Genomic DNA, 27306 nt, shown 5'->3' on the forward strand with positions numbered 1-27306 from the left:
GTGAGTGTGTGAGTGACTGGGTGAGTGTGTGAGTGACTGGGTGAGTGTGTGAGTGACTGGGTGAAACTGTCCACAGGTGTGAGTGTGTGAGTGACTGGGTGAGTGTGTGAAACTGTCCACAGGTGTGAGTGTGTGAGTGACTGGGTGAGTGTGTGAAACTGTCCACAGGTTTGAGTGTGTGAGTGACTGGGTGAGTGTGTGAGTGACTGGGTGAGTGTGTGAAACTATCCACATCTGTGAGTGTGTGAGTGACTGAGTGACTGTGTGAAATTGTCCACACATGTGAGTGTGTGAGTGACTGGGTGAGTGTGTGAAACTATCCACATCTGTGAGTGTGTGAGTGACTGAGTGACTGTGTGAAACTGTCCATATGTGTGAATGACTGGGTGAGTGTGTGAAACTGTCCACGTGTGTGAGAGTGTGAGTGTATGAGTGACTGGGTGACTGTGTAAAACTGTCCACACGTGCGAGTGTGTGAGTGACTGGGTGAGTGTGTGAAACTATCCACATGTGTGAGTTTGTGAGTGACTGGCTTAGTGTGTGAAACTGTCCACATGTGTGAGTGTGTGAGTGACTGGGTGAGTGTGTGAAACTATCCACATCTGTGAGTGTGTGAGTGACTGAGTGACTGTGTGAAACTGTCCACATGTGTGAATGACTGGGTGAGTGTGTGAAACTGTCCACGTGTGTGAGAGTGTGAGTGTATGAGTGACTGGGTGACTGTGTAAAACTGTCCACACGTGTGAGTGTGTGAGTGACTGGGTGAGTGTGTGAAACTATCCACATGTGTGAGTTTGTGAGTGACTGGCTTAGTGTGTGAAACTGTCCACATGTGTGAGTGTGTGAGTGACTGGGTGAGTGTGTGAGTGACTGGGTGAGTGTGTGAAACTGTCCACAGGTGTGAGTGTGTGAGTGACTGGGTGAGTGTGTGAAACTGTCCACAGGTGTGAGTTTGTGAGTGACTGGGTGAGTGTGTGAAACTGTCCACAGGTGTGAGTGTGTGAGTGACTGGGTGAGTGTGTGAAACTGTCCACAGGTGTGAGTGTGTGAGTGACTGGGTGAAAAGTGTGAAACTGTCCACAGGTGTGAGTTTGTGAGTGACTGGGTGAGTGTGTGAAACTGTCCACATGTGTGAGTGTGTGAGTGTATAAGTGACTGGGTGACTGTGTGAAACTATCCACATGTGTGAGTGTGTGAGTGACTGGGTGAGTGTGTGAGAGTGTGATGACCGACACTCTGCAGAGAGCTTTTATCAATTATTTTGAGAAGGCCTTACACTAGATTTGCAAACATTGCTGTGAGGATTTCATTGCATTCAGACACCTGAATGTACCTAAAATTATGAATGGGTTATTTACAAACCTATAGTGTTCATACTGTAGAACGTTCCAGATACAGTGCTGCCACTCACAGAAGCACTGTATGGTATGTGTTGGTCAATGCTGAGCTGAGTATTGTTTGCTCCAGTGTGTGTGGCTGTTGTGTGCTGTTCCTTCAGCTCTCCGACTCCTCATTTCTCTGCCCGGATAACACACAGCTGCTGCTGTCCATCTCCCTCACGCACCGCACATGTACAGCAGCACTGACAAGACAGCCAGCCTGGGCCTATCCACACACACATATCCACACACACTCTACACTGAAAAGAGAGGAAAAATTAGCTTGGATCTGAAGATGAAGCTGACGGATGGATTTTTGAAGCTTGTTTGAAACGTACTCTTCAATATGAAGATCCTGGAGAACATTCCCCTGCTGCAGATCCTCTTTCTGCCATGTTTCAGCCTGATCGGGGGGCTTCAGAGAGGTGGGTCCATATGTGTGTTACTGTAACTGGGGTTTCTGTTGAGCTGGAAGTTGGTAGAAAAATGTGTAGATATTTACAGCTGATTTAATAACGCTGGTCAATGTAATGCCACAATACCTACAGCTGCTTCTCTTGTAAATATGTGAGGTCATGTAAATACATTATGTATACTGCTACACACACTCACACACACACACACACACACACACACACTATTAGAAAAAAAACTGCACAAATGCATGATATATCAATAATATTTTTGAGGGTAATACCACAGTAACAACTTTTCTGAAGGTGCATATATTTGTATATGCAATATCAGTACCTCCTCCGCATGAAAAAAATATGATGTATAATTTCTATTTATTTGCTAAACACTCAGATATTAGAAAAATAAATAAATAATGCAAAATACCTAGTACGTCATAATGTAACGGGGTACCACTCTTCTACCAGAGACCCATCCCCCGGTCTCAGAGGAACCCCTAAAACTCAGAAAGTCCCAAAGTAGGAACCTCTCGACATAGTCAACTCCAACTCAGACCATAATATAATAAGGAATTTTACAAAGTACAGTGTTGAAATTAGGACACACGCAGCATTTGCATATTAACCTAATCCTCCACAGTGTGCACACCGACTTCCACAAGCGTAAACAATGCCATATGTTACACACATGAATCCGTAATCCACTACAGTGCAGATAATGATTTTTATGAAAGTTAATCATGTCATACATACAACATTAGGAAGTTCACATTTGATCTCTTTTACATATTTAATACGAAGGGTTTGCATAAATTACATGTTCCTCACAATGCATTTCCGCACCATATGGTAAACGTAATTGTAGCTTAAATTATTACCTGGAACCTGAGTCTCAAGTGTGTGTGTGTGTGTGTGTGTGTGTGTTTGAGTGTGTATCGCAGAGGCACTGACAGAGAGATTCTGATTCATGCTTCTCTGATTTGAAGCATGAAGTCGTACTTTACCTTGAGCCGTAACGTAAAGAGAGGCCAGAGAGCTCAGTGTCTGCTGAGGACAATAAATCCAGATGGACAGTAATGCATGAAGGACTGGTCATGGTTATGGGATATCATTTCTCATCTTAATTGTAAAGACAATGTTTGAGGTCATGTATAGAGCACAATTAAGCTTTCGGCAAAGCTTTTAAGAACATTTTAAAGGACCTATACCTTTTTTCATTTTTATTTTTATGATTCTTTCTAACAAACACTTTCATTCATTCATTCATTATCTGTAACCCTTATCCAGTTCAGGGTCGCGGTGGGTCCAGAGCCTACCTGGAATCATTGGGCACAAGGTGGGAACACACCCTGGAGGGGGTGCCAGTCCTTCACAGGGCAACACACACTCACACATTCACTCACACACTCACACTTACAGACACTTTTAAGTCGCCAATCCACCTGCAATGTGTGTTTTTGGACTGTGAGAGGAAACCGGAGCACCCATAGGAAACCCACACGGACACAGGGAGAACACACCAACTCCCCACAAACAGTCACCAGGAGGAAACCCACACGGACACAGGGAGAACACATCAACTCCTCACAGACAGTCACCCAGAGCGGGAATCGAACCCACAACTTCCAGGCCCCTGGAGCTGTGTGACTGTGACACTACCTGCTGCACCACCGTGCCGCCCTCTAACAAACACTATATCTCAGAATGTTAGAGACCCATAGAAAACTGTAAAATGAAATGCGACACTCTGGAGCAGTTCACCATGTTGATCCCTATGTGAGCTGGAGTGCAAACACTAGGCGGTTGAGCAGTGAGACTCTGTGCTGTGGAGAGATGGAGAATCACCCAATACCTGTGCATTGAGCTAAGCATCCAGCATCAATACCTCACCTCACTAATCCTCACATGGCTGAATGAAGTGCTCACACTAAGTTTCCCAAACTCTAGGGCAAAGGCTTCCTAAAGATGTAGATGCATCTGGCGAGTCCAAATATAGGAATGTTTTATAACGGATCATGGCAATAAGCTGACCTGCTGTAATATGTGATGCAACAGCACGGTTCAGAGAGATTGACAGGCCATAAATTCGACATTGACGCAAACCTCACTTCAATCCAATTACTTGCAGCGAAACCTTCCCACCACAACCTGTGCTGTGAGAGGAAAATTAATTAATATCTCCTCACCTTTAGAGTACAGAACATCCACCTTGGCACGTCGTCCAGTGAGGGCCAGAGTAGAGGGTGAATCATGACATTATTGAAAGAGCAAAGTGGTGATGATGTGGGAACTGGCTTGGACATTGCTGTATAGAGTAGCAAATAATTTTATTTATTAATTAATTGTTTATAACGTTATCTCAAATACGATACGGTAAGCTAAGCTATTTTTACGGCTTAAAGTATGTCATATACATTTAGAGACCAAGTCTGAACTTACTTAAGAATTGGATATAAATTGAGGCAAGTGTGTGTTGATTTTATAGCAACAATGCGAAAGACAAAAGACATCATATCTTTGCTACTTCAGAAATAAGGTCAAAAACATGCCAATTAGCGCCTGTGAGTTATGCCAATTAAATATAATTTGATGGGGTTTGGGGTGGGTTTGTTGAGATGTGGTGCATCGTGTAGTGAGTGAGAGAGTGCCGAGGAAGTCCTTGGCCGATGCTCTTGTAAACTTCAGTGTTAGGAACAGGTGACATATCCGCTGCTTCACACGTTTGGAGCTGGCAGGTTGTGTTCCAGTAGGAGCCCTGGGCCAGTGCTAATTCATCTCCGTGAGAAAATGTGGCAGGGAGCGTGCAAGGTTTGCAGAGTCATGGTGTAAATTAGAGAGCCACTGACGTTGGGCCACTGATCGAGACTGACCCACAGGTTGTGTGAGGACTGGTGCAGGACAGAATCAATTATCCTCAAAAAGAAAGTGCTTTTAATTATTATTTTTTTTAAATTTGCTGATTTCTAATTGATGGTGTTAATTGCTTTCCTTCATACATCAAATATATGAGTTTAAATGTGTACATATTAAGGTTTTTTTTAACAGGTGATTAGAGAAAGGCAAAAAAAAACTGAAAAGAAGCAAATAGAATGACAAATAGAAGCAATGATATAACAATACACACAGATAGGAAAATGATTTTAATTTTCTTGCTTATTTTTAATCTGTGTGTTCGGTTTTATTTGTTTGTTTGTTTGTTTGTTGGTGCTCAGTGTTCATTTTTATGTGTTTTATGAAAGTTAGTTTCACTAAATAAATTGTTTAAGTCAAGATTACATTCAGAAGTTTCAAACTTAATTGTTAGTAATGCAATGTACACTCCCAGGAACAATGGTGCCTACTGTGCCTTACCAGTCCAAAAATAGCTGCATCCCACAACAGGCCTGATCCACCATTTTACTAAATGAGGCTCTAGCTGCCAGTCATCTGTATTTTAAATCTTCAAAAACAGAGATTGATGCTGAGAATAGCTCAGCTCTCACATACGTTTGTGTATGCATTAATTACATTAGCTTTGAACGGTAGATTTTGTTTTAGCTGTGGTTGGGGATTAAACATAGTCCACAGAGCTAGGAACTTAAGGAATGTGATAACAAAAAGATGGTGTAGAATTGTGTAGGGTAAAATATAAAGACTAATGCTTATTTACCAACAAAAAAGGCAGCAATGAAGATGGGATGATTTTGAGTAATTCCCACATTTTCACATAGTTGGGTATTACAATAATCAACCAATGTTATGGCAGCCATTAGCCATTGAATATGCTGGCTTTAGAATGTTATTTACATTAATGACTGGAGGTTATATACTTTAATTAAATTAGGGTGTTCAGATCTGAGATGGTGAAAAAGAGGACACGTCTCCGGGAGGGGGCGGGGGTACTGACCAATTAAATGTTTACAGAGAAGGTTATCGACCAATAACGGTAGCTCTACAGTCAGACCGTCCAATCAGAAGATTTTAGGCTACTTCACCACGCCCCCTTCTCACTCAAGCGAACCAATCGGAGTAGAGGAGGGCGGGACTAGTTTGTGAACGAAACGCTTCTCGAAGTTCTATGTAAGCTCTAGAAAAACAAAATCCTGGACGTTTGTGAAATTCCGCCCGGACATTTTTTTAAGTCTAAAAAAGAGGACATGTCCGGGTAAAAGAGGACGTCTGGTCACCCTACTTAAATACATTTACTTACATAACTCATTGTAGCTACCTACTTTAGCTATGTATCTTTGTATAAACAAATCAGAACAGTAAAATCTATAACTCTACTCTTTTTACAATCATCACAACATCAACATTGTTTGTGGATTTGAAAAAAATGTCTCCCACTTAAAAAAAATAAAAATAAAAAGTGTTTTATTTAAGGAGACTACATAATCAGAGCCACACTAGCGGTGTTATTAATGTTAGCAGCGCTACATCTACATTGTTACTGGCATTACAAGCATGTCCCTTCTCCTACCATGACCTTCTTTGTGGTCAGTTGTCGCACGTGTTGTGAAGCAGGCGGTTCAGAAACCCTGCTGTTGTGAAAGCGTTGTTTCACAACAGACACAGTAAATGCTTACATAGCTTTTTGAGGTCAACGCTGACAGTCATTTTTCTTACAAATTTGTCCTCCTTCTTAACCTGATTAATGAAGGAGAAGGCTTTTCTGACCACACAAAACACTGAGCTTTAACCACTGTACGTGACTCATTTGAAACATGTTGTCTTCAAAGGTTTATTCTGGCTTCAGCAGGTTTTGTGATATTTTTGTGCAATAGTTTGATGTTAATGATTTATTTTCCCTCCATTCTTTGCTTCTTCCTTCATTCTTTTACCCCATTTCTCAATTCCCATTCATCACTCCATCCCTTTATCACTCCTGTTTTCAGCTCCTCGAATCACAACCTTACTTGAAACTGTGGATGCGTTGTTGGATCATAACGCAACATTTATATGTGAGGTTGACTCTTACCCTTTAGCAGATATCTCGTGGACATGGAATAATTACCCAATACGGTCAGTACTTTTCCCATTATTCTGCTCAGCATCTCATTTTTACAACATATTTAACACAATATATCTCCAAATGTTTGTTGACAACTCATTTAATCAGTGATTCCAAGTACTTTAATGTGCACCCATTGCTAAAATAATGACTTATGCACACTAATATTATGCTCTGGAGTAGCTGCACAAGAGTATACTCAATTCCAAGCAGCAACTAGAGGTTTCTAACGCCCTCATAAAGAGGGCTGTGGAACTGTGCTGTCAGTAGTGACTGAGCACCATTCAAAGTCTCTGACATGAGATGGAGTGGTGTTTGTGATTCAAAAATAATCATCAATAATTATCAAACATTAACTCAAATCCTCAAATCTAGTAAGTGGAGGGTATCGCTACAGCAAAAAAAGGGAAAAGTCCCTATTAATTACAATGGTTTCAGAAGAAATGTTGGATGAGCCGATGTCTATGAACCCTGTGCTGTATGACATTCATGTGCTCCCTCTCTATGTGCTTTGATACCAATCTCTGGGCTCTGTGGTTTATTACAGGTATTATGATCCACGGTACGTTATCAAAGAAAATGGCCAAATGTTGATCATTTCCAATGTGAAGGACTCAGACAGTGGAGAATACTGTTGCAATGCCAACAACGGAATCGGAGACCCAGCAAAAAGCTGTGGGGCTTTGCAGCTGAAAATGAGTATGTTGTGTAAAAGAGAGTAAATAATATTCTAAAAATGAGGAGTACACATTTTAACACTGCACTTGACCTGAATCTTTTACGTAATCAGAAATCCAGTGCTAGTTTGGATCCATGACTTTGGATGAAAGAGTTTGGTAACACTTTATATTGATGGTCCCCCTGTAGATATTCAACATATTTTCAGTAACTTGTTAACAGTGCATCTGTTGACTAGCAGTAAGACAGTATAGAAGACATTTTCTATCGATAGTTTGTAGCACATCTACAGGAATAACGACGATATCTTGAGAATGCATGCCACTGAATTAGCTACATGCATTCCCTCTGCTAGTCAAGCACTATTAACATGCTACTGAATGTATGTTGAATATCTACAGGGGGACCATCAAAATAAAGTGTTACCAAGGGTGGTTTATACGGAGTTACACTGTTGCACAAGTGTGGTCCAAGATGTTCAGTGTTTCACTGGAGACATTCTTTAAATACCTAGTGCAATTCATTTAAATGTCTGTTATGTGTTAATTCTGCTAAAAATTGTTATAATATGGTCAAATGAAACATAGAATTATTATCATTATTATTATTCATAAGTATATTTAGACAAAAACATTGCTACTTTTTCAGAGCCCCAAATTAAAAGACATCCAACAAACGTCGCATTGCTAATGGAGTCCAAGGCAGTGTTGCCATGTGTAGCGCTAGGATATCCCAAACCCGACATTTCCTGGATTAAAGATGATGATTTAATAAAGGTACAAATATATGTTGGTCTACTTTTGTGGTTGTTGTATTACCCAGTAAACATTTAGCCGTTGATTCAACGTTGAAATAACGTAATGACTGCCGTCTAATCAACGTTCTCTTAAGGTTAAAAATGAAAGTTGAAAAGACGTCCAAATACTGACATTGAAAAGACGACTATTAGATGTATTTTGGACGTCCATTGACGTTATTAATTGGTCCCGAAATAAATTACTTGTATAAAACGCATTTTGGACGTCCACTGACGTTATCGATTGGTCACCACTTGACTAACTTATGAAGATGGACTTTGGACGTCCATTGACGTTTAAAATATGTCCTTGACGGACAGACTACTTTTAGACCTATTTTGAACGTCCAGGGACGTTCCTTGTTTACTGGGTATGTATTAAAATAGCTGGATGTGTGAAGATATATTTTGGATTTTATAGTAATAACAATGAAAATGTTCTGCCTTTTACCACTTTCATTTTACCTGTAGGTTGATGGCAGAATATCAATCTTGGAATATGGTGCCTTAAAAATTCACAGTATAAAGAAAGAGGATGCAGGGCAGTACCGATGTGTGGCTAAGAACAGCTTTGGGACTGCCTTCTCAAAACCAGCCACCATTGAAGTACAAGGTAAAACCACAAGTGGGCACTAATATAAACATGGGTCTTTGTGCCAGGAGACAATGAGTTTGATTCAGAGAGTCCAATAGCACTTAGCACTAGGTTTCAAATGTGTTGTTGCACCATGATTAAAAAACAGTTTCTAGAAACTTCCATTTTTTGTTAGCTACATTCGACTTGTAGCTCCAAATCAGAAATAAAGAAACCGACTTTACCCAGGTACATTTGCTTTTCAGCTCCTGCTAAAATCCTCAGAGTTCCAAAAGAGAGGAAGGTACAGATTGGAACAGAAGTGGCTTTGGAGTGTAATGCCACTGGCAATCCTGTTCCTTCCATCACATGGCTGGAAAATGGCAATACGGTAGGTCTACTTTTTATTATTTAACCAGGCACCTTTTTTTCTGCAGTCATTTTCCACTGGCCTTTCCCTTTCTTCTCCTTCTGCCCTCCTCTCCACTTTCTTTGCATCTTTTCATATTCATCTGAGCTCTGAGGTTCAAGCTAATGGTAATTTAATCACAGTCATTTGAGTGGGGCTTTGAGCAGAGCACATCCAGCTGGAGCCAAATGTCAGACTTTGCATTTCTAAAATGTATTGTCCACTCAGGCCAGTGGGTGGGCTTGGAGGGGGTGTAGAGCATTCTCCGCTCGATACCACTATTAACACCATTCCTGCTATGTTAATGACCCCGGGACACTGATGTGAGGTCACTGATAAAAACAGCATGAGTGCCTCATTTAGCCAGAGCTTTGAAGTAAAGTTTATCAGTTTGATCCCAACACCATCTCAGTCACTGCAGCTCATATCAGTATCCTGTGATGAACGAGGAAGACACTTTCCAGAAGATGCTGCAGTTTGAAGACCACTGTTTTATGTTTTGTGTAATCATGTGAAAACTTAGCTTAGCTGTTTAAAAATTCTTGCACTTGCAAATTCTCTTTCAATACCAGATTAAAGCTTGTGAGATGGAAGATTATTTTAGAATGCGATAAAAAGCAGAGCCTATGTTTATATTCAAAACTCATTTTTTAGTTTGAAGGACGTTACCATCGTAGTTTGTAAACCTACAATTCCAGTCTACACAAGTCAAACGTGTCTGTTTTAAGATTTGAATCTTGACCATTTTTACACTCTACACCAGGATACAAAGGAAGGCTGGTTGTAAGAACGAAAGGACCCTTTAACACAGTGGGCCATAAGATAAACTTGACTTCACTGATCTCTGGCTATGGTTTCACTACATAGAAAACGAGCTACACTGGAAAACACTGGATATCACATAAGGATTTCTATTGGATTTGGTCTTTATTTTCCTGTTCTAGTCAGGTTTACTCTGTACTCTAAGGATAAAGGCTCTTTATACTGTATGTACTTTCTCATGTTTGCTTAGATTCCCAGTGGCTTTCTGAAGTGAGCTGAAAAAGTGCTGAGATGATTTATAACAGTAGTATCTCACAGTGATGTTGTAAATGGCTGCTTAGTTCTTGATAAGGAGCTGTGTAGACGGATTGCTGAAGACAGGCCTTAGCGGGAGGTCATTTTAACCTCTCTGTGTTCTCTTGGCTGCTGCTGGACATGGTTTACTGTTACCAACCATGACCTCCCCTTTCTCTTATTTTACGACTGGCCCTCTGTCCATCTTCCGCTGCTTTTCTATCCCATAGTCTGCAGAGTCCAGATTCAGACATTACTATGTTTGTACCTTGTAAGTTGTACCTTTCAGGTTTAAATAGCCATTACACACACAATATAAACATGTTTATTTTTGAGACAAATATAGTTCTGACTGGTATCCAGGACTTTCTTGATTAGAGCTGGTTAACTTATCTCATTGTACACTATTCAAACATTTGGAATCTCATCGGAAGCTTTGGAATTATTTTAATAACATGAAACCAAACTCATTTTTACTAATTTATGAGTTTGTTTTGTACAGTGATTAAATTGAATTTCTTTTGATTTCAAATTTCCCGCAAAATTTCTTCCCAATTTTTGTCATTTATTTCTAATTCCTCCCATAATCTAGTTCTCCCCCAATCAAGCAATGTTACCAAGCTGAGAGCATGAATCCTCACACATGCTTCCTCTGAGATGTATGAAGCCAGCCATCTTCTGAGATCAAGTCACCATTTATGAAATGCTGCTTACACAACTGTCCATCCCTAATGTTGGCTAACAGATACCTGCATTGGCTTCCATTACAGTGAATTATGGGAGAGAGGGAGGACCACCCTACTTATTTAGGGAGAGCAAGGCCAAGTGTGCTCCCAGACTTGGATAGGGCCATGTCTAGGCGGATTTGGCCCTATCATCCAAAGATCGCAAACTCAGTCCCTGATGATGCACAACTAAATCTGCCTAGACGTTTCGTCTTGTATTTTTTAGGTTTTTCTAATTTTATTTCTATACTGTATACGTGGATCTTATACAATACACAGTTTTCTTTTTACCAGTTTTGAAACACACAATATTTAGTTCATTCATTCATTATCTGTAACCCTTATCCAGTTCAGGGTCATGGTGGGTCCAGAGCCTACCTGGAATACACCCTGGAGGGGGCGCCAGTCCTTCACAGGGACAACACACAAACACACATTCACTCACACACTCACACCTACGGACACTTTTGAGTCACCAATCCACCTACCAACGTGTGTTTTTGGACTGTGAGAGGAAACCGGAGCACCTGGAGGAAACCCACGCGGACACAGGGAGAACACACCACACTCCTCACAGACAGTCACCCGGAGGAAACCCACACGGACACAGGGAGAACACACCAACTCCTCACAGTCAGTCACCCGGAGCTGGAATCGAACCCACAACTTCCCCTGAAGCTGTGTGACTGCGACACTAACCTGCTGTGCCACTGTGCTGCCTCTTTTTCACATTAATTCCATCAAGTGAAACTCACACATGACGAAGAATTAAATTGCTTTGTAGTCCATCACTGAACAGGTTTTTGCTCCATAGAGTGGGTTCCCCACAAGGTGATGGACATGTTAAAACTACACTTAAATACAGAATCTCTTATCTATTAAGGCCAGGGTGTCAGAATATTAGCTGTTTCATAACGTGAAGAAGACTCACTGGAGAAAATGTTTGCCTCTTAATAAGACTACTTCCAAACATTAGACTATCAGTATTTAACAAAAAATATACTACTATTTATCAAGATACTGTGGGACCCTACTCCTATAGTAGATATCATTTTACCTAATACTCTTTTACAGTACTTTACAGCAGACAAGATACTTGAGACTATCTGAATCTGAGGACTGGGGACTGAACTTTGCTCTCTGAAGTATCTCTGAAATATGTGTAGTATTATCATGCAAATGATTAAAATTACCCGCCATGAGCTCGTCCCTGGCACATCTTTCAGCTCATTAATTTCCTTTAGCCGGATGAAGTGCTTCTAAAAGCAGCTCTGTGATGAGCACGTCTCAAATATAGATCTATGATTGAAGCTGGAGATTCTCACATGAACCCATAAGGTTTTCCTGAAGCTGCAGGATGAGTTGGACTTTATGGTTCTTATCATGCAATGAATGTATGAAATTTTATATAATGTGTGGAATTAAACATCTACGATTGTGGAGAACTGCAGTTGTACGTCATGCGTATTTTGAGGTGGAATGGTGTGTTTGAGAGGAAAAAATGACATTTGTTAATAATAAGTCTATAATACCCACCTATTTAGCAGAAATAGAGCAATATCCTCATTTAGGTTCATGCTTTTCAATGTTTGGATTTCTCTCCACTGTCTTAAAAAGTCAACAGATGACACTGCCATGAACAATAAGAGAGAGCATACAGAGACCGTGTGTTTATTTACTCATTTACAGACACTGGTGCCTTGTAAACACATAAGACCGGTTTCAATCACACAAACTAGCAAATGGTGAAGAAATATCTTGAAATTTATAAAAACATTGTTAGTGTGTGAGTCTGTGGTGCCTTTTCACGGACGGCACCCAATAATTCTGGGTAAGTCCTAGATGTAATGCAACCCTGAACAGGATTAAGTGGTTACTGAAAATGAGTGGTTACTGTTAGACATGCTCCACAGTCACTTCATCAAAACTCTTGGTCCGCTAACTTCCATTCCAAAGAAACATTTTTCTCCTGTACCGTTACCATTTTTGGGCGGCACGGTGCTGCAGCAGGTAGTGTCACAGTCACACAGCTCCAGGGACCTGGAGGTTGTGGGTTCGATTCCCGCTCCGGGGGACTTTCTGTGAGGAGTGTGGTGTGTTCTCCCTGTGTCTGTGTGGGTTTCCTCCGGGTGACTGTCTGTGAGGAGTGTGGTGTGTTCTCCCTGTGTCTGTGTGGGTTTCCTCCGGGTGACTGTCTGTGAGGAGTGTGGTGTGTTCTCCCTGTGTCTGTGTGGGTTTCCTCCGGGTGACTGTCTGTGAGGAGTGTGGTGTGTTCTCCCTGTGTCTGTGTGGGTTTCCTCCGGGTGCTCCGGTTTCCTCCCACAGTCCAAAAACACACGTTGGTAGGTGGATTGGCGACTCACAAGTGTCCGTAGGTATGAGTGTGTGTGTTGCCCTGTGAACGACTGGCGCCCCCTCCAGGGTGTATTCCTGCCTTGCGCCCAATGATTCCAGGTAGGCTCTGGACCCACTGCGACCCTGAAATGGATAAGCAGTTACAGATAACTGATGGATGGACAGTTACCATTTTGGAAATAAAATGTTTTAACAGTTATACATAAGGCTGAATGGAACACCCCCAACTTCTTTCTCTCGCTACAACGTACTTTGATTTCAGTTACCAAATAACTGACACTCATGCCCAGATCAATACAGGTAAAATGAGATTAACCAGTCTTTCTCTGCTGCAGATCTCAGGGGCGTCAGTAGAGGAGACTCTGGTGGGGGATGTGATTGTGTCTGTGCTAAAGGTGGTGGTCAATAAGCCTGCCCTCTACACCTGCCAGGCCACCAACCAGCACAGTGGAGGAGCCAACACTGTCAAAGCTACAGCCAAAATCACTGTCACTGGTGGGTGATTTATTTTACAGCCAACATTCATATACACATCAGACACAAGTCAAAAGAAAACCTCATATCTTCAAGACATCAACTTTACAAAGAGAAGGGGAAAAAAGGCCCCTGGGGTAGCACACACCTACATCACTTGGGACTTACCCCATTGGTTACTGGGGTGGTTCCCCTCACAACTTTGGGGTGATATCCTTGATATCACTAGTATGTTACCTTTCATATTATTGGGATTGTATCCCTGTGTCACAGGCCTGGTACCCCTAATGTCACAGAGGTGTTATCTCCCATATTATTGGGGCGGTGCCTCTCACAACACTCATATCACTAAGTTGGTACACCATCGTATCAAAGTTTGCAGCGATAAACGTTTGCAGTGATCTTTGTTTAATGGTTCACATTCTTAAGCAATGGTATTTTTTAAGTTGAAGACGACAGTCTAGGCCTCCTGAGCTTTATCTGAAAGTCGGATAAAGTTTATGAGAGTTATAACGTGATTACAAATTAGCCGTGTAATAACTGAGGCCTGTATTTTCACACTCCTTGAATAAGCCTGTGGACTTGATAGCTTTAGTCTTCAGTGTTTATATGCTCCGCTCCGTTTATAAGCACATTCTTTTCTAGCTGTTTTCGTTAATGGAACTGCTTTGAGGTTTTTTTTGAGGATCATCAGCTGTGTGTGTGTGGATTGTTATTTCAGTCATGCCTCCATTGCTCCTTTGTTAGCAAAGCTGTTTTACCAACTAACCAAACACACTCTGACCTCTGGTTGTAGTTATAACTTCTAAATTTATATACTTTAAAATAATTTGTACACTTAAAGCTGTGGCAGTAATGTACACTTGGGTTAAAGGAAAATGGCGTGTGGTTTTGGAGATTGCATTGCACTGGTATGTTGCCTCTCACTGTATAAACGAAGCTCCAAAAGAAGCTGCTGTTATTGTTGGATGCAAATAATCATGCACATCATTGCAGAAAGAACATAACGAGAAAATGGTGCCCTTCCACTGCGTAAAATTTTGAGGGTTCTACCATCACCCGCTTAAAATGTGCCAATACAGACCTGGTAAATTTCACACCTGCTCTATTCTCTGGACCACACACACACACACACACACACACACACACACACACACACACACACAATGTAGGCCAAGCACAATATCCCAAGCATGGCTTGCATTACAGAGTGGATGCAGTATTTTTTGTCATGGCTGAGGAAAAACTGCTTAACTTTTTCTTTCTTCTTGGGTCATTTCCTGCCGCTGGTTCCTGGATCCTGCATTTTTCCTATAGAATGGAGGTAAGCTTTTCATACAGTTCAAACCCCTTTAACTTCAGAGTTTAACTCTCCAACTCTTTCATGTATTTCACCTTTTGTTCATTCATCACTTGGGATTTGGCTGCATGAATATTTACTCCTCATACACTTTGCTGTCCTTTATCTCAGTAAATATGATTTTATATCTAGAGCTTCTCGCTTCTTTCCAATGTTTTTCTATGTTTTTGCAAACCCACCCAAAGGCATTACGCCCAGCACTTGGAACTGTGCTGAAGAGTCTTGATAAAGAACAGATAAATTCTGTGAATGCTTACATATGAAAACCTGCAGGTTTCATTACTATGAGGTCTGACAGCTTGATGATATTTCGTGCCGGTTGCCTTGCCACTGGAATAAAAACAATAATGTGGAGTGGATAAGAGTTAATGAATATAAACATATACATAAGCAGCCCATAATGCATTTCTCCTGCACATTAAGCCGCCAGTGCCATATGGTCCCAGTTAAACCTGGACTGAAGTAAACCTTGCTGCACGTTTCTTACCAAATGCTGCAGATTTGACATCTGGCCGTGATTAGAGGGACGTTAACGAGAGAATTGAGTCATGTGCTTTCTGTGCTTTGTGCTTTGTTCTTGTTCAGCGTGAATGTGTACTGGATGCTCAGGGACTGAAATAATGAACGGAATAGAATGTGGTGCACTAAAATATACCGTTTGAATAATTGTTGCAACAGTGATATATGATCAACCGGTTATTTTCTGTTCCGTTCACCCGTTTGGAAATACATGGCTAGTGAATTCCACAGACTGTGCCTCAAATGTTTGGGAAAACCTTCCTATCCCAACATGTCATTTAGACAAAGAAACATGCTTTATTTTGGTTTGCAGTCACTCAGACTAAGACAAATTAATGCAAAATGGCCGGTTCAGATTAAATAAAACACTTGAGCATGAACTAAATAGCAATTAGCAAATAGCTTTTTTGTGTTAGCAAATATTTTCTCAATTTAATTAAAAAGTTACACAGAGCAAACTCAGATGTTAAACTTTTACAGTTGCTCAGGACTCGCTGCTAGTTTCTCTATTTAAAAAAAATATAGTGATAGCAAAGAAATGAATCGCAGCACACTGGTGTTTCCATCAACAGTATGTGCCTTTTAGCTCTTAAAATCAGTCCTTTCGCCTTAAAAAGTCTTAAAAATCGCAGGCTGGCTTCATGTCTGTCTCTGGGTTAGTCATTACTGTAATAAACTGTTTTCCCACTGTGCTTTGTTCTATTGATGTGCTGTTATGCAGGTTGTACAAAAGCAGTGCAGGATACTGCAGTATGTATCGGGGCGAGTTGTGTCGGGGAGTGCTGATAAAGGATGCTCTGGTCTTCTTTAACTCTTCACTGTCCGAGCCAGAGGAGGGGCAGGAGCAGCTGGCCCGGGGCAGCTGGATAGAGCTGGATGGGGCAAGTGCTCTGTGCCTGCCAGCAGCTCGCTCTCTGATCTGCCACAACACTTTCCAGGACTGCAGCCCATCCGGCCTGGGACCCTCACCCAAACCCATCTGCAGGTAAACATTCAGATCCAGTCTTCATGAATACAGCTGTATTGAAGGCTAAAGAGGCATCCAAAATGGCTTCTACCTTACTACACTTACTTACTGCTAGTCATTGACATGGACCCACAATTAAAATGTTGTTGTTTTATACTGGATGTGTGGACATGGTTATTGGTGAGGGATGGGACAGAGGGATGGTTTAAAAAGATGCAAAATTTTAGCGACCTAATCACAAGATATCTGTAAAAGGTAAGTGCACGAGAATAGAGCAGCATCACATTTTAATGTGTAAATTAAAGCTAATGTAAACTTTATTCCAAGCGTTTCAATTGGTCCATTCATGTTAATTTTTTAAAGCAGAGCTGCTATATAGAAAAATGAAAAATTGAGGGAAAGACTGTGTATTGTGTTTGTTTGTGGCTTTATGTAAATAAAGATGACTGTGTCTATGTTACACAATACATATTTGTGTTGGCAAAACACATGGTACACTTCTTGGCTATTTGTGCCTCAGCAGAATATGAGTGAACATGTTCAGAAAGCTTTCATTCAGCTTAATGCCCACATCTGGGGTCTGCCAGACAGTAGAAACAAACATTCTCCCCCCACCCTGCAGCTGTATGGAACTGAATGCTGGGTGTAACCTGTGTGACAGGGAGCACTGTGTAGCGGTGAAGGAGCTCTACTGTTATAAGGAGTGGCGCTCTTTGGAGGAGAGGGGTCTCAGAGGAGGGGTTTCTCCAGGTCTGTCCATCTCTCTGCCAGACTGCAGGACACTGCCCAGTCTGAAAACTGACCCTGCCTCATGCACCGCTGTCACTTTTGTGGGTAAGATCTGTCTGGGAATGCTCTGATATGAAATGAGAAGCTGATTTTTTATGGTAGATGGACAGCTAGATTTAGATTGTTCTAACTTCTAACGTATTTTTCACAGCATATTGTCTCAAAATAAACAAAAAACAATCAACAAACAAACAAACAAACAAACAATTAATTAAACAGACAACAATCAAACAACAAACAAACAAACAAAAAACAGACAACAAACAAACACTTAACAACAGACAAACAAACAGACAACAAACAAACAATCAAACAAACACCAAACAAACACACAAACAAACAAACAATTAATTAAACAGACAACAATCAAACAACAAACAAACAAACAAAAAACAGACAACAAACAAACACTTAACAACAGACAAACAAACAGACAACAAACAAACAATCAAACAAACACCAAACAAACACACAAACAAACAAACAATTAATTAAACAGACAACAATCAAACAAATAACAAACAAACACCAAACAAACAACAAACAAACAAACAAAAAACAGACAACAAACAAACACTAAACAACAGACAACAAACAAACAATCAAACAAACACCAAACAACAAACATAGAATAGGTTATGAACTAGTTTTCAAAAGTCCATTACATAGCCTCTTTCCCTTTTCCTTTACTGCTATGGAAGAATATCATAAAGCGAGTGTCCAAATAGACATTTATTATACTCTGTAAAATACACAGTGTGGTGAAAGGGGAATTGCACAGAAATCTTTTAATTTCTGCATAATTTAATGATAAAGACCAAAGCAGTCATTCAAAATGTTTTGATATGAAATACTTCATTCTAGAGATAAATAATAATCCTTGGTACATTTTTCTAAAAGTAAAAAACATACAGAAATGCCTTATCTCTCAAATCCCTGCTCTTTTCTTTTTGCTTCTTTTTTATTTTTTGTGCAGAGCTCAAGAAAGACCAAATTACAAGTAAGTGACATTTTTTTCTGTGGATATTAATTTCAAAACCTGTTTATTTTTTATAAATCAACTAGCTTTACACTAACTACAGGTAAAAGTGAGTGTAAACAACAACCAAAAAACAAACCCTCTTTGGATTTATTAGTTCATTATAAATAAAATATCAATGTTTGCTCAAACAGCAACGTGCTACAATGACAGAGGGAGGTTTTACCAAGGAACACACAATGTCACCGCGTCTGGAATTCCCTGCCAGCGCTGGGACCAGCAGGTAAATATTTATCTGTTTTTATTTTAATTAGTCCCAGCGGGGAAGCTGTGGGTAAAAATACAGCCGTCATCAGATGCGTCCTGGCTCATTCCAAGTCATTAGTGATGGGCTTTGAATACAGAGATCCAAGGAAGCGTATGATGTGGGCTTGTGGGAGAAGGGTAGAAGGTAGAAGAGCAAAGACGTACCTGTGATCGCATGCACAAAAGCCCAATACCCAAATGCATATGCTCACATACTCACAAACGAGCACTCATAAACAAGTTTTGTGTCTTTGTAAATACATTTGCTTCAAACAACGAACTCAAACGAACTGCCATATGGTGCACGGTATACACATGACATGAATAATGTAAGAGGAGTAAATATTTTCACAACAAAGGATATAGATATCAGTTAAGACCAGAAATAGAGCTTAAAGTGCAGTCCCAATGAAATTCATATGCTCTGAAACATCCAGACACTCATTCATCTCAGACACACTCCGCTTGTATAACATTAATAGAAAAGCTATGAAAATAATGTGGTGTCTAATGCCAAGTGTCAGCTAGAGAGGTATAAAACTCCACAGAATTGGTCTCTGGAGCAGTGGAGCTGTGTTCTCCAGCCAATATTTCAGTGATCCAGATTAACATCACTCTGCACCAAGTCAGTGTTTATGGGCTGAATTTTACTGTTGTAGATCGTTATGTTCTTGGTTGTGACGTCACATGACAGATTCTGAATGTGCTGTTTTTATAGCTTAGTTTCCAGATATTGATCAGAAGTAATTGATTATTACTTAATAAGCATCATAGCCTTTAGACAGTTTGAGTCAGATTGGCATGACATGCATTTAGCATTCCATTTCTGTTCTTCCTCTCAGGATCCTCATCCTCACAGACTGCCCGTGGATGTAATTCCTGAGCTGAGGAACTCTGAGAACTACTGCCGTAATCCCGGAGGAGAGAGCGATCGGCCATGGTGCTACTCCAGCAGCCCAAGGGTTCGCTGGGAGTACTGCCTGGTGCCCAGATGTGGAGAAGGTAGGGTTACATTTCAGCAAAGTGTTCACAGTGGTGTATAACAAATAATAATAGGTATTAATAATGAATTAAACCTTCTTTCATATTCATATCATCCTCTTTTGAAAGACTATATTAGCTCTGCATGTCTGGGTCCACACTTACACTATAAAAAGCCTAACTTTCAATGGAAGTCAATGTGAAAAAATGTAGTCCAAGTCATTTTGAAGCTTTTCTATTCTGGTCAATTCATCATGACATTTTCACACAGTGTGAATACATACATATGAACGATTAACACAGCACCTTCACATTGTGTGAAAATTTCACGAGGAGTTGACCAGAATAGGAATGCTCCCAGCGAACCCTTGGGCTGCTGGAGTAGCACCATGGCCGATCACTGTCTCCTCCGGGATTACGGCAGTAGTTCTCAGAGTTCCTCAGCTCAGGAATTACATCCACGGGCAGTCTGTGAGGATGAGGGTCCTGAGAGGAAGAACAGAAATGGAAAGCTAAATGCATGTCATGCCAATCTGACTCAAACTGTCTAAAGGCTATGATGCTTATTAAGTAAGATTGTATAAGATATTGTAAGTGCGGTGCTTAAGTAAGAGATTAGACGTGCTTCTAACTTTCTGATCAATATCTGGAAACTAAGCTATAAAAACAGCACATTCAGAATCTGTCATGTGACGTCACAACCAAGAACATAACGATCTACAACAGTAAAATTCAGCCCATAAACACTGACTTGGTGCAGAGTGATGTTAATCTGGATCACTGAAATATTGGCTGGAGAACACAGCTCCACTGCTCCAGAGACCAATTCTGTGGAGTTTTATACCTCTCTAGCTGACACTTGGCATTAGACACCACATTATATTCATAGCTTTTCTATTAATGTTATACAAGCGGTGTGTGTCTGAGATGAATGAGTGTCTGGATGTTTTAGAGCATATGAATATCATTGGGACTGCACTTTAAGCTCTATTTCTGGTCTAAACTGATATCTATATTCTGTGATATATTTATATATTTGTCAAATCACATATTTAAACAATATGGTGAAAGGTATAAACAAACATTTAGCGATATAGCGGACCTGAAATCCATGTTTACTTTCTCAGCAGTGACGAGTGTGAGGGCAGCACTGGCTCCTAAACCTCCTCCTTCTCCTCCTCTGAACACCATCTCTCCGGTGTCCACCGCTTACTACATGAGCGTCATCATCTTCATCATTGCTGGCTTCGCAGGGGCAGCCTTCCTTACCGTCCTCATCCTCATGTGTCACAAGAGGAAGAAGATGTGGAAACGTAGGAAAAGGTGTTGTTTCATGTAAAAATAACAACAACATTACACATGAAAACTAACTCAGATAACCTGCTAATATTCATTCATTCATTCATTCATTATCTGTAACCCTTATCCAGTTCAGGGTCGCGGTGGGTCCAGAGCCTACCTGGAATCATTGGGCACAAGGTGGGAATACACCCTGGAGGGGGCGCCAGTCCTTCACAGGGCAACACACACACTCACACATTCACTCACACACTCACACCTACGGACACTTTTGAGTCGCCAATCCACCTACCAGTGTGTGTTTTTGGACTGTGGGAGGAAACCGGAGCACCCGGAGGAAACCCACGCAGACACAGGGAGAACACACCACACTCCTCACAGACAGTCACTCGGAGGAAACCCACGCAGACACAGAGAGAACACACCACACTCCTCACAGACAGTCACCCGGAGGAAACCCACACAGACACAGGGAGAACACACCACACTCCTCACAGACAGTCATCCGGAGCGGGAATCGAACCCACAACCTCCAGGTCCCTGCAGCTGTGTGATTTCGACACTACCTGCTGCGCCACCGTGCCACCCCCTGCTTATATTACTTTACTATAATATTACAGCCTTTGTGTACAGTGCACATGAAAAATAGAGTCAGTTTGCAGGGTTTGTTGTTTCCTCTCTGAGCTTGCGAAATGTCGTCTGTCCTCAGCAGAGTGATGGAGACCCCCACCCTTACTGCCCTCCCCTCTGAGCTGCTGCTGGACCGACTGCACCCAAACCCCATGTACCAGCGGCTGCCCCTCCTCCTCAACTCCAAGCTGCTGTCCCTAGAGTACCCTCGCAACAACATCCAGTATGTGCGGGACATCGGAGAGGGGGCCTTCGGGAGGGTCTTCCAAGCAAGGTGAGACCCACAGCTACGTCACTGTTGTCCCCAAGGCAGAAAACTGACCAGTCATGCTCTCCGGCTTAGATTATCAAGACTACAGGACAGTGCATCTCATGTTTCTTCTTGGTGATGACTTGCAAAACACAATTGTCAGCATAAATCTTGCATGCTGAGCCCTTTTCGTGGAAAAAGATACTATATTGATGTACTTAATATGACAGTTTATGATTTAGCATAAGCTGTTAGTGTACTTATTCATTAAGTTCAGTTTAGAAGCTGCATATTATATGTTAGTTATATATACATCACCATTAGTAATATATCAGTCACTGTTCAATCAATCGAATCTGTAACCCTGGGTAAGTGTGTGGAGTTTCCATAGCTGTGTGTGTTTAAGTAACTTGTTTCAACAAGTGTAATTTGTCGACACTTCCTGGAGTGAAATAACATCAGAGTGGATAAGAGCAGCCTGAATGACACATCAGGCTTGTTCGGATATGTCTGTATATTTGTTTATGTAGGTCTATGTCAGTTGTCATGGAAGGTAGGTAGTCTTGTGAACTGTACACTTCTGTAAAGTGCTCTTCTATATAAAAACACAAATGTAGAGTTTAGAATCTGCACCACTGAATGAACCCCATTGCCCCTTTCAGTGAATTACTACAGAGAATGAACTAAATAAAATGCAAAAGGCTGGGAGCCTTAATAAATCACAATACCCATGACTTGAGCAAATAAGCAACAAGAGCATAGCAAAACAGGCCCAGATATGCAGTTTGGACCCAGCTCCAAAAACAGCATAGAAAAGATTACAGGCCTTTTCCTGAAGGCCAAACTTTTTGTTTTCACTCATTTTCATCAGGAAGCTGGGGCTTGAACTAAGCTAGCGATGATAAATACATCTTCATAGCGTGTCTGAAGGGTACTGCACGGACACAACACTTATAACACACTCGTGCAGTATATCAACTTCAGCTCGAAAAATCCACGGCTGTGCAATCTGACTGCAGTCAGAAGGCATCCAGGCGGTGTATAGAGACTCCTGGGAACTGCAGCAGTGTGGAGTGTGTAACTCAAAGCCTGAGCCTGAAATAGGAGCAGAGACGAGGCCAAAGCAGCCATCATATGGGTTTCAATGTGAAACTTCCCCAGCAGACGCTACCGTGTCAGCAGGCTCAGCTCAGGGCTCTATTTATAGTCGCCTCGCCAGTGTTTACCTTCTCCAGGCACATTCGCGAGCCTCCAGCACAGGAAGTGCACTTATAATGCCAGGCTAAGTCCACTTCTGAACCCTTGCCATTATAGTGTTTGTTGGAACTGACCTTGTGCCTTGATCACAACAGTGGACAAGATGGGTTTGGGTCTGTATGTAAAGTAAAACATTTATTCACTCAAAAAACTTCATATACTTTATATTTTGACAGCTTTGTAAAAGAAACAGCAGTGTCCTACCTTCGGCAGCCCTGGGAAACAAGTCTGAGTAAAGCAGCCTGTTGAATTGTGGGTCAAATGCATGATACAGCGTGTGTGTTTACCATCAGAGCCCACAGTGTGTACGCTAGCAGCCCACCAGCACAGGTCTGCATGCTCTTGGGGATAAACCCAACGGCCACAGGATTGCAAAGCACTGCTGGGGCCAGGAAGGCTGGCCTGCTTCACTTCAACACATGAATAAAACCAGTCTGTGATGAGGAGGCTGAACCAAACAGCTCCTTGCATGGAACTTCATTTGTGGTACAATAAAGTTAGGAGAGAGAAAAAGCTAGGAGAACTAAAATCCTGAGAGAGCTGTCATTGCTAAACCACTGACATAAGCCAAAAAAACATCAGTAAACCACCAACAACAGAAAAATTGTCACTGCTAGCTTTAGCCCTGGAATGCTATTTGGGAGTAATTTGGTTAACAGTATCACAAAGGGTTTGGTTAAAGCAAAAATAACAGAAAGTTATTTACCAACGAGGTAATCAATTTAAGAATACTTAACAACTCAGTGAACAACACACACACACACAGAAAAAAGCCTTTTTCTAATGTTTCTTGGTTACTATGTTTACATCCAGCATTGATCCATTAAGTTTGATGTGTCACATGACCTTCTTCCCATTGAAAAACAAAACTTGGATCCAAAATGGCCGACTTCAAAATGGCCGCCATGGTCACCACCCATCTTGAAAAGTTTCCCCCCTCCCAAATACTAATGTGCCACAAACAGGAAGTTAATATCACCAACCATTCCCATTTTATTAAGGTGTATCCACATAAATGGCCCACCCTGTATAGTCCAATCATTGGCAGGAGTATTACCCAAGGATACTGCACTGAATCTAAACCATAAGTACTGCATAGTTACAGAGTTGTCCCATACCCTATGCCGAAACCTGGCACATTCCTCCCAAGAAATGTAACTACACGTTGTGGTCACATGTCTGTAGAAGGACACTCAATGATCAGGTTGGGAGATTAACAGAGGGAGTCAGCAAATTTGAATTCCTTTTCTCCACACTCTAAAGACTCTTGCCCGATGGAAGCAAATGGAATCTTAGAAGAACCGTGAGCTGTTTCAACAACATTTGGTGAGAAGAGAAACTAAATGAACTTCAACTGAAGTGTGATGTTTGTGTTGCAGGGCTCCTGGCTTGTTACCGCATGAGCCCTTCACCATGGTGGCAGTGAAAATGTTGAAGGAGGAAGCCTCAGCCGACATGCAGAATGACTTCCAGAGAGAAGCGGCTCTCATGGCTGAGTTTGACCACCCAAATATTGTCCGGCTACTGGGTACTTCACGCACTTTTGCTAATTATCTATCATATATTAGTGTGCTGTAGTCTCCATACCAACATGATAAAGAATAGAAACATATTCTACATTTAATTAAATTAGAGTGTTCTCAGTTGTTATAATTAAGTCATTTAAATTCACTGAAGTTCAGCTTTTTTAAGCACACAGCTGCCATAGCACAATTTCTCAAAATGGCCTCATGATCCTGGTGTGTCCTTCTCTCTAGGGTACAACAACAACAACAAAAAAACTAAAATAGATCTACATGTCAATTTTAGTGTTGACCACAACCCCTTCTGAGAACAGCAGCAAGAGCTATGGCACACTGGAATAATGCTACATACCTCATAGCATTAGCATTAGCATTAGCTTAAAACTGGCAGGAGGATATTTTTGGTAAGGAGATTTGTTTCGGAAATTCGGAGTCGTTTCTCGATGGATGTATTTTATTTGCGGCTTGTGATGCATCAGTTTGAAGGTGAAAAGTGAACTCATTTTGGAAAGTTAAAATAAAGGAGCACGCCATCATATTTAGCATCAAATAGTAGCAAAAAAATAGTAGTTACGAGTGTGTGATATATATGTATATATATAATTTTTTTATTTATTTATTTTTTAATGAAACCACCAGCATGAGATGAAGAATCACATTTTTTGCCCTACTGAACCAACTTAGGCTCCATAGAGTGGGTCCTACACATGGGTGCGGCCATGATTAAAATGGGTTTAGTATGATACATCCATCCAAGTCCCTAGATGTCAGAATAATGGGTGTTTCAAAACATGCAAAAGAATCATTCGAGAAAATAGCTGCTCACTCTTTATATCATTTAAGTCTATAATATTATATTATTATATTAAATATTTACTCATATTTGGCAAAAGTAGAACATTCAGGATTTTACAACAGCAACAACAACAATGAATTTTGGAGAAAGCTGTTGGTCATAAGCTGAAAGCTACTAGGCTACATTTATGAAGATAAATGGGAGGAGGAAATCTAATCTGCCTGTTACATGAAAGACAAATTTGGGGCACCCTAAGTAGCCAATCAGTTTTCAGGAGTAGCCAGTGTCATGCTAACTCATATCTGATTTCTACACTGTTAAGAATGTGACATCACAGATTTTTACTTGTTGCTCTTCCTGCAGGAGTGTGTGCTGTAGGAAAGCCCATGTGTCTGATGTTTGAGTACATGGCTCACGGAGATCTGAATGAGTTTCTTCGGAGACGTTCCCCAGCCCAGCAGAGAAGCTTGAGCCAGGGATGTCTAATGGCCCAAAGTCTGGCCACTGACTCTGAATCCACACCCCTGAGCTGCCTGGAGCAGCTCTCTGTGTCCAAGCAGGTGGCTGCAGGCATGGCATACCTATCCGAGCGAAAGTTTGTCCACCGTGACCTGGCCACACGTAACTGTCTGGTGGGCGAGGACCTGGAAGTGAAGATAGCAGATTTCGGGCTGTCAAGAAACATCTATGCCGCAGATTACTACAAAGCGAATGAAAATGACGCCATCCCGATTAGATGGATGCCTCCAGAATCCATCTTCTACAACCGCTACACCAGCGAGTCGGACGTGTGGGCTTACGGGGTGGTCCTCTGGGAGATTTTTTCTCACGGGATGCAGCCTTATTATGGCATGGCCCATGAGGAGGTCATCTACTACGTCAGGGATGGTCATGTGCTGGCCTGCCCGGATAACTGCCCACTGGAGCTCTATAACCTAATGCGCCTGTGCTGGAGCAGCCACCCCAGTGACCGGCCCAGTTTCGCCAGCATCTACCGCATACTGGAGCGCATGCACAACCAGATGCTCCAAGCCTGCGTGGACTGAAACTCAACACAAAGACATACAAGTCTGAGGAACCACGACAATAAGCAGTGGAGAACCTTAAGGACATTCATAACAACATTTATTGAAGGGCTCTGCCATATACTGAGACTGTGACCCATTTTGTAGTGGAATACCAGGGGCACTGCTCATGAACTGTAGTTCTAACAGTACACGAGGAAAGCATTCAAAATAGAGCTAATGCTAAAGCTTTATATATAAAAATTAGTCTGGAAATTTTAGCTAAAACCTTTATTGACCGCCATCTTAAAGCCTGAATGTTTTTATTAATTTATACCTGTTTTTTAATTATAATTATTATTTATTATATGTTAACGCAGTGTCAGAAACTACACACTCAAGCCTACTATGTAATTGACAGGAACGTTAGCACCGCTCAATGTTGAAATTGTGGTTTAGGAAATAGCGTAGTCCTACTTACTTAATACAAAGGGCTACAGTTTTAATTACATACTACATTATTCAGATATCTACATTTTTAGGGGGGGAAATGTACCCATTCATTCATTATCTGTAACCACTTATCCAGTTCAGGGTCGCAGTGGGTCCAGAGTCTACCTGGAATCATTGGGCACAAGGCAGGAACACACCCTGGAGGGGGCGCCAGTCCTTCACAGGGCAACGCACACACACACACTCACCTACCAATATGTTTTTTTGGACCATGGCAGAAAGCACCCAGAGGAAACCCATGCGGACAACACACCAAACTCCTCACAAACAGTCACCTGGAGGAA

The 27306-nt window shown here is 41.4% G+C and overlaps 1 protein-coding gene across 1 annotated transcript; it reads left to right on the forward strand.

Moving 5' to 3' along the window:
- Positions 1-1725: 1725 nt before the first annotated feature.
- Positions 1726-26551, forward strand: musk (muscle, skeletal, receptor tyrosine kinase). The gene is made up of 17 exons (XM_066651587.1): positions 1726-1804; positions 6667-6793; positions 7330-7481; positions 8109-8236; positions 8728-8869; positions 9097-9221; positions 13711-13870; positions 15167-15173; positions 16450-16713; positions 17357-17529; positions 18461-18484; positions 18658-18746; positions 19612-19771; positions 20881-21073; positions 21759-21953; positions 24566-24714; positions 25869-26551. The coding sequence occupies exons 1-17, from the start codon at positions 1726-1728 to the stop codon at positions 26549-26551; spliced, it is 2850 nt and encodes a 949-aa protein (XP_066507684.1).
- The last annotated feature ends 755 nt before the right edge of the window (positions 26552-27306 follow it).

Source organism: Hoplias malabaricus, chromosome 18 (assembly GCF_029633855.1).
Source record: "Hoplias malabaricus isolate fHopMal1 chromosome 18, fHopMal1.hap1, whole genome shotgun sequence".
Lineage (NCBI taxonomy): Eukaryota > Metazoa > Chordata > Actinopteri > Characiformes > Erythrinidae > Hoplias > Hoplias malabaricus.

Coding starts and splice junctions, on each gene's coding strand:
- musk (XM_066651587.1), top strand. CDS start 1,726: ATGAAGATCCTGGAGAACATTCCCCTGCTGCAGATCCTCTTTCTGCCA. Junction 9,222..13,710: donor GGCTGGAAAATGGCAATACG/GTAGGTCTACTT, acceptor TCTCTGCTGCAG/ATCTCAGGGGCGTCAGTAGA. Junction 19,772..20,880: donor GGTGCCCAGATGTGGAGAAG/GTAGGGTTACAT, acceptor CTTTCTCAGCAG/TGACGAGTGTGAGGGCAGCA.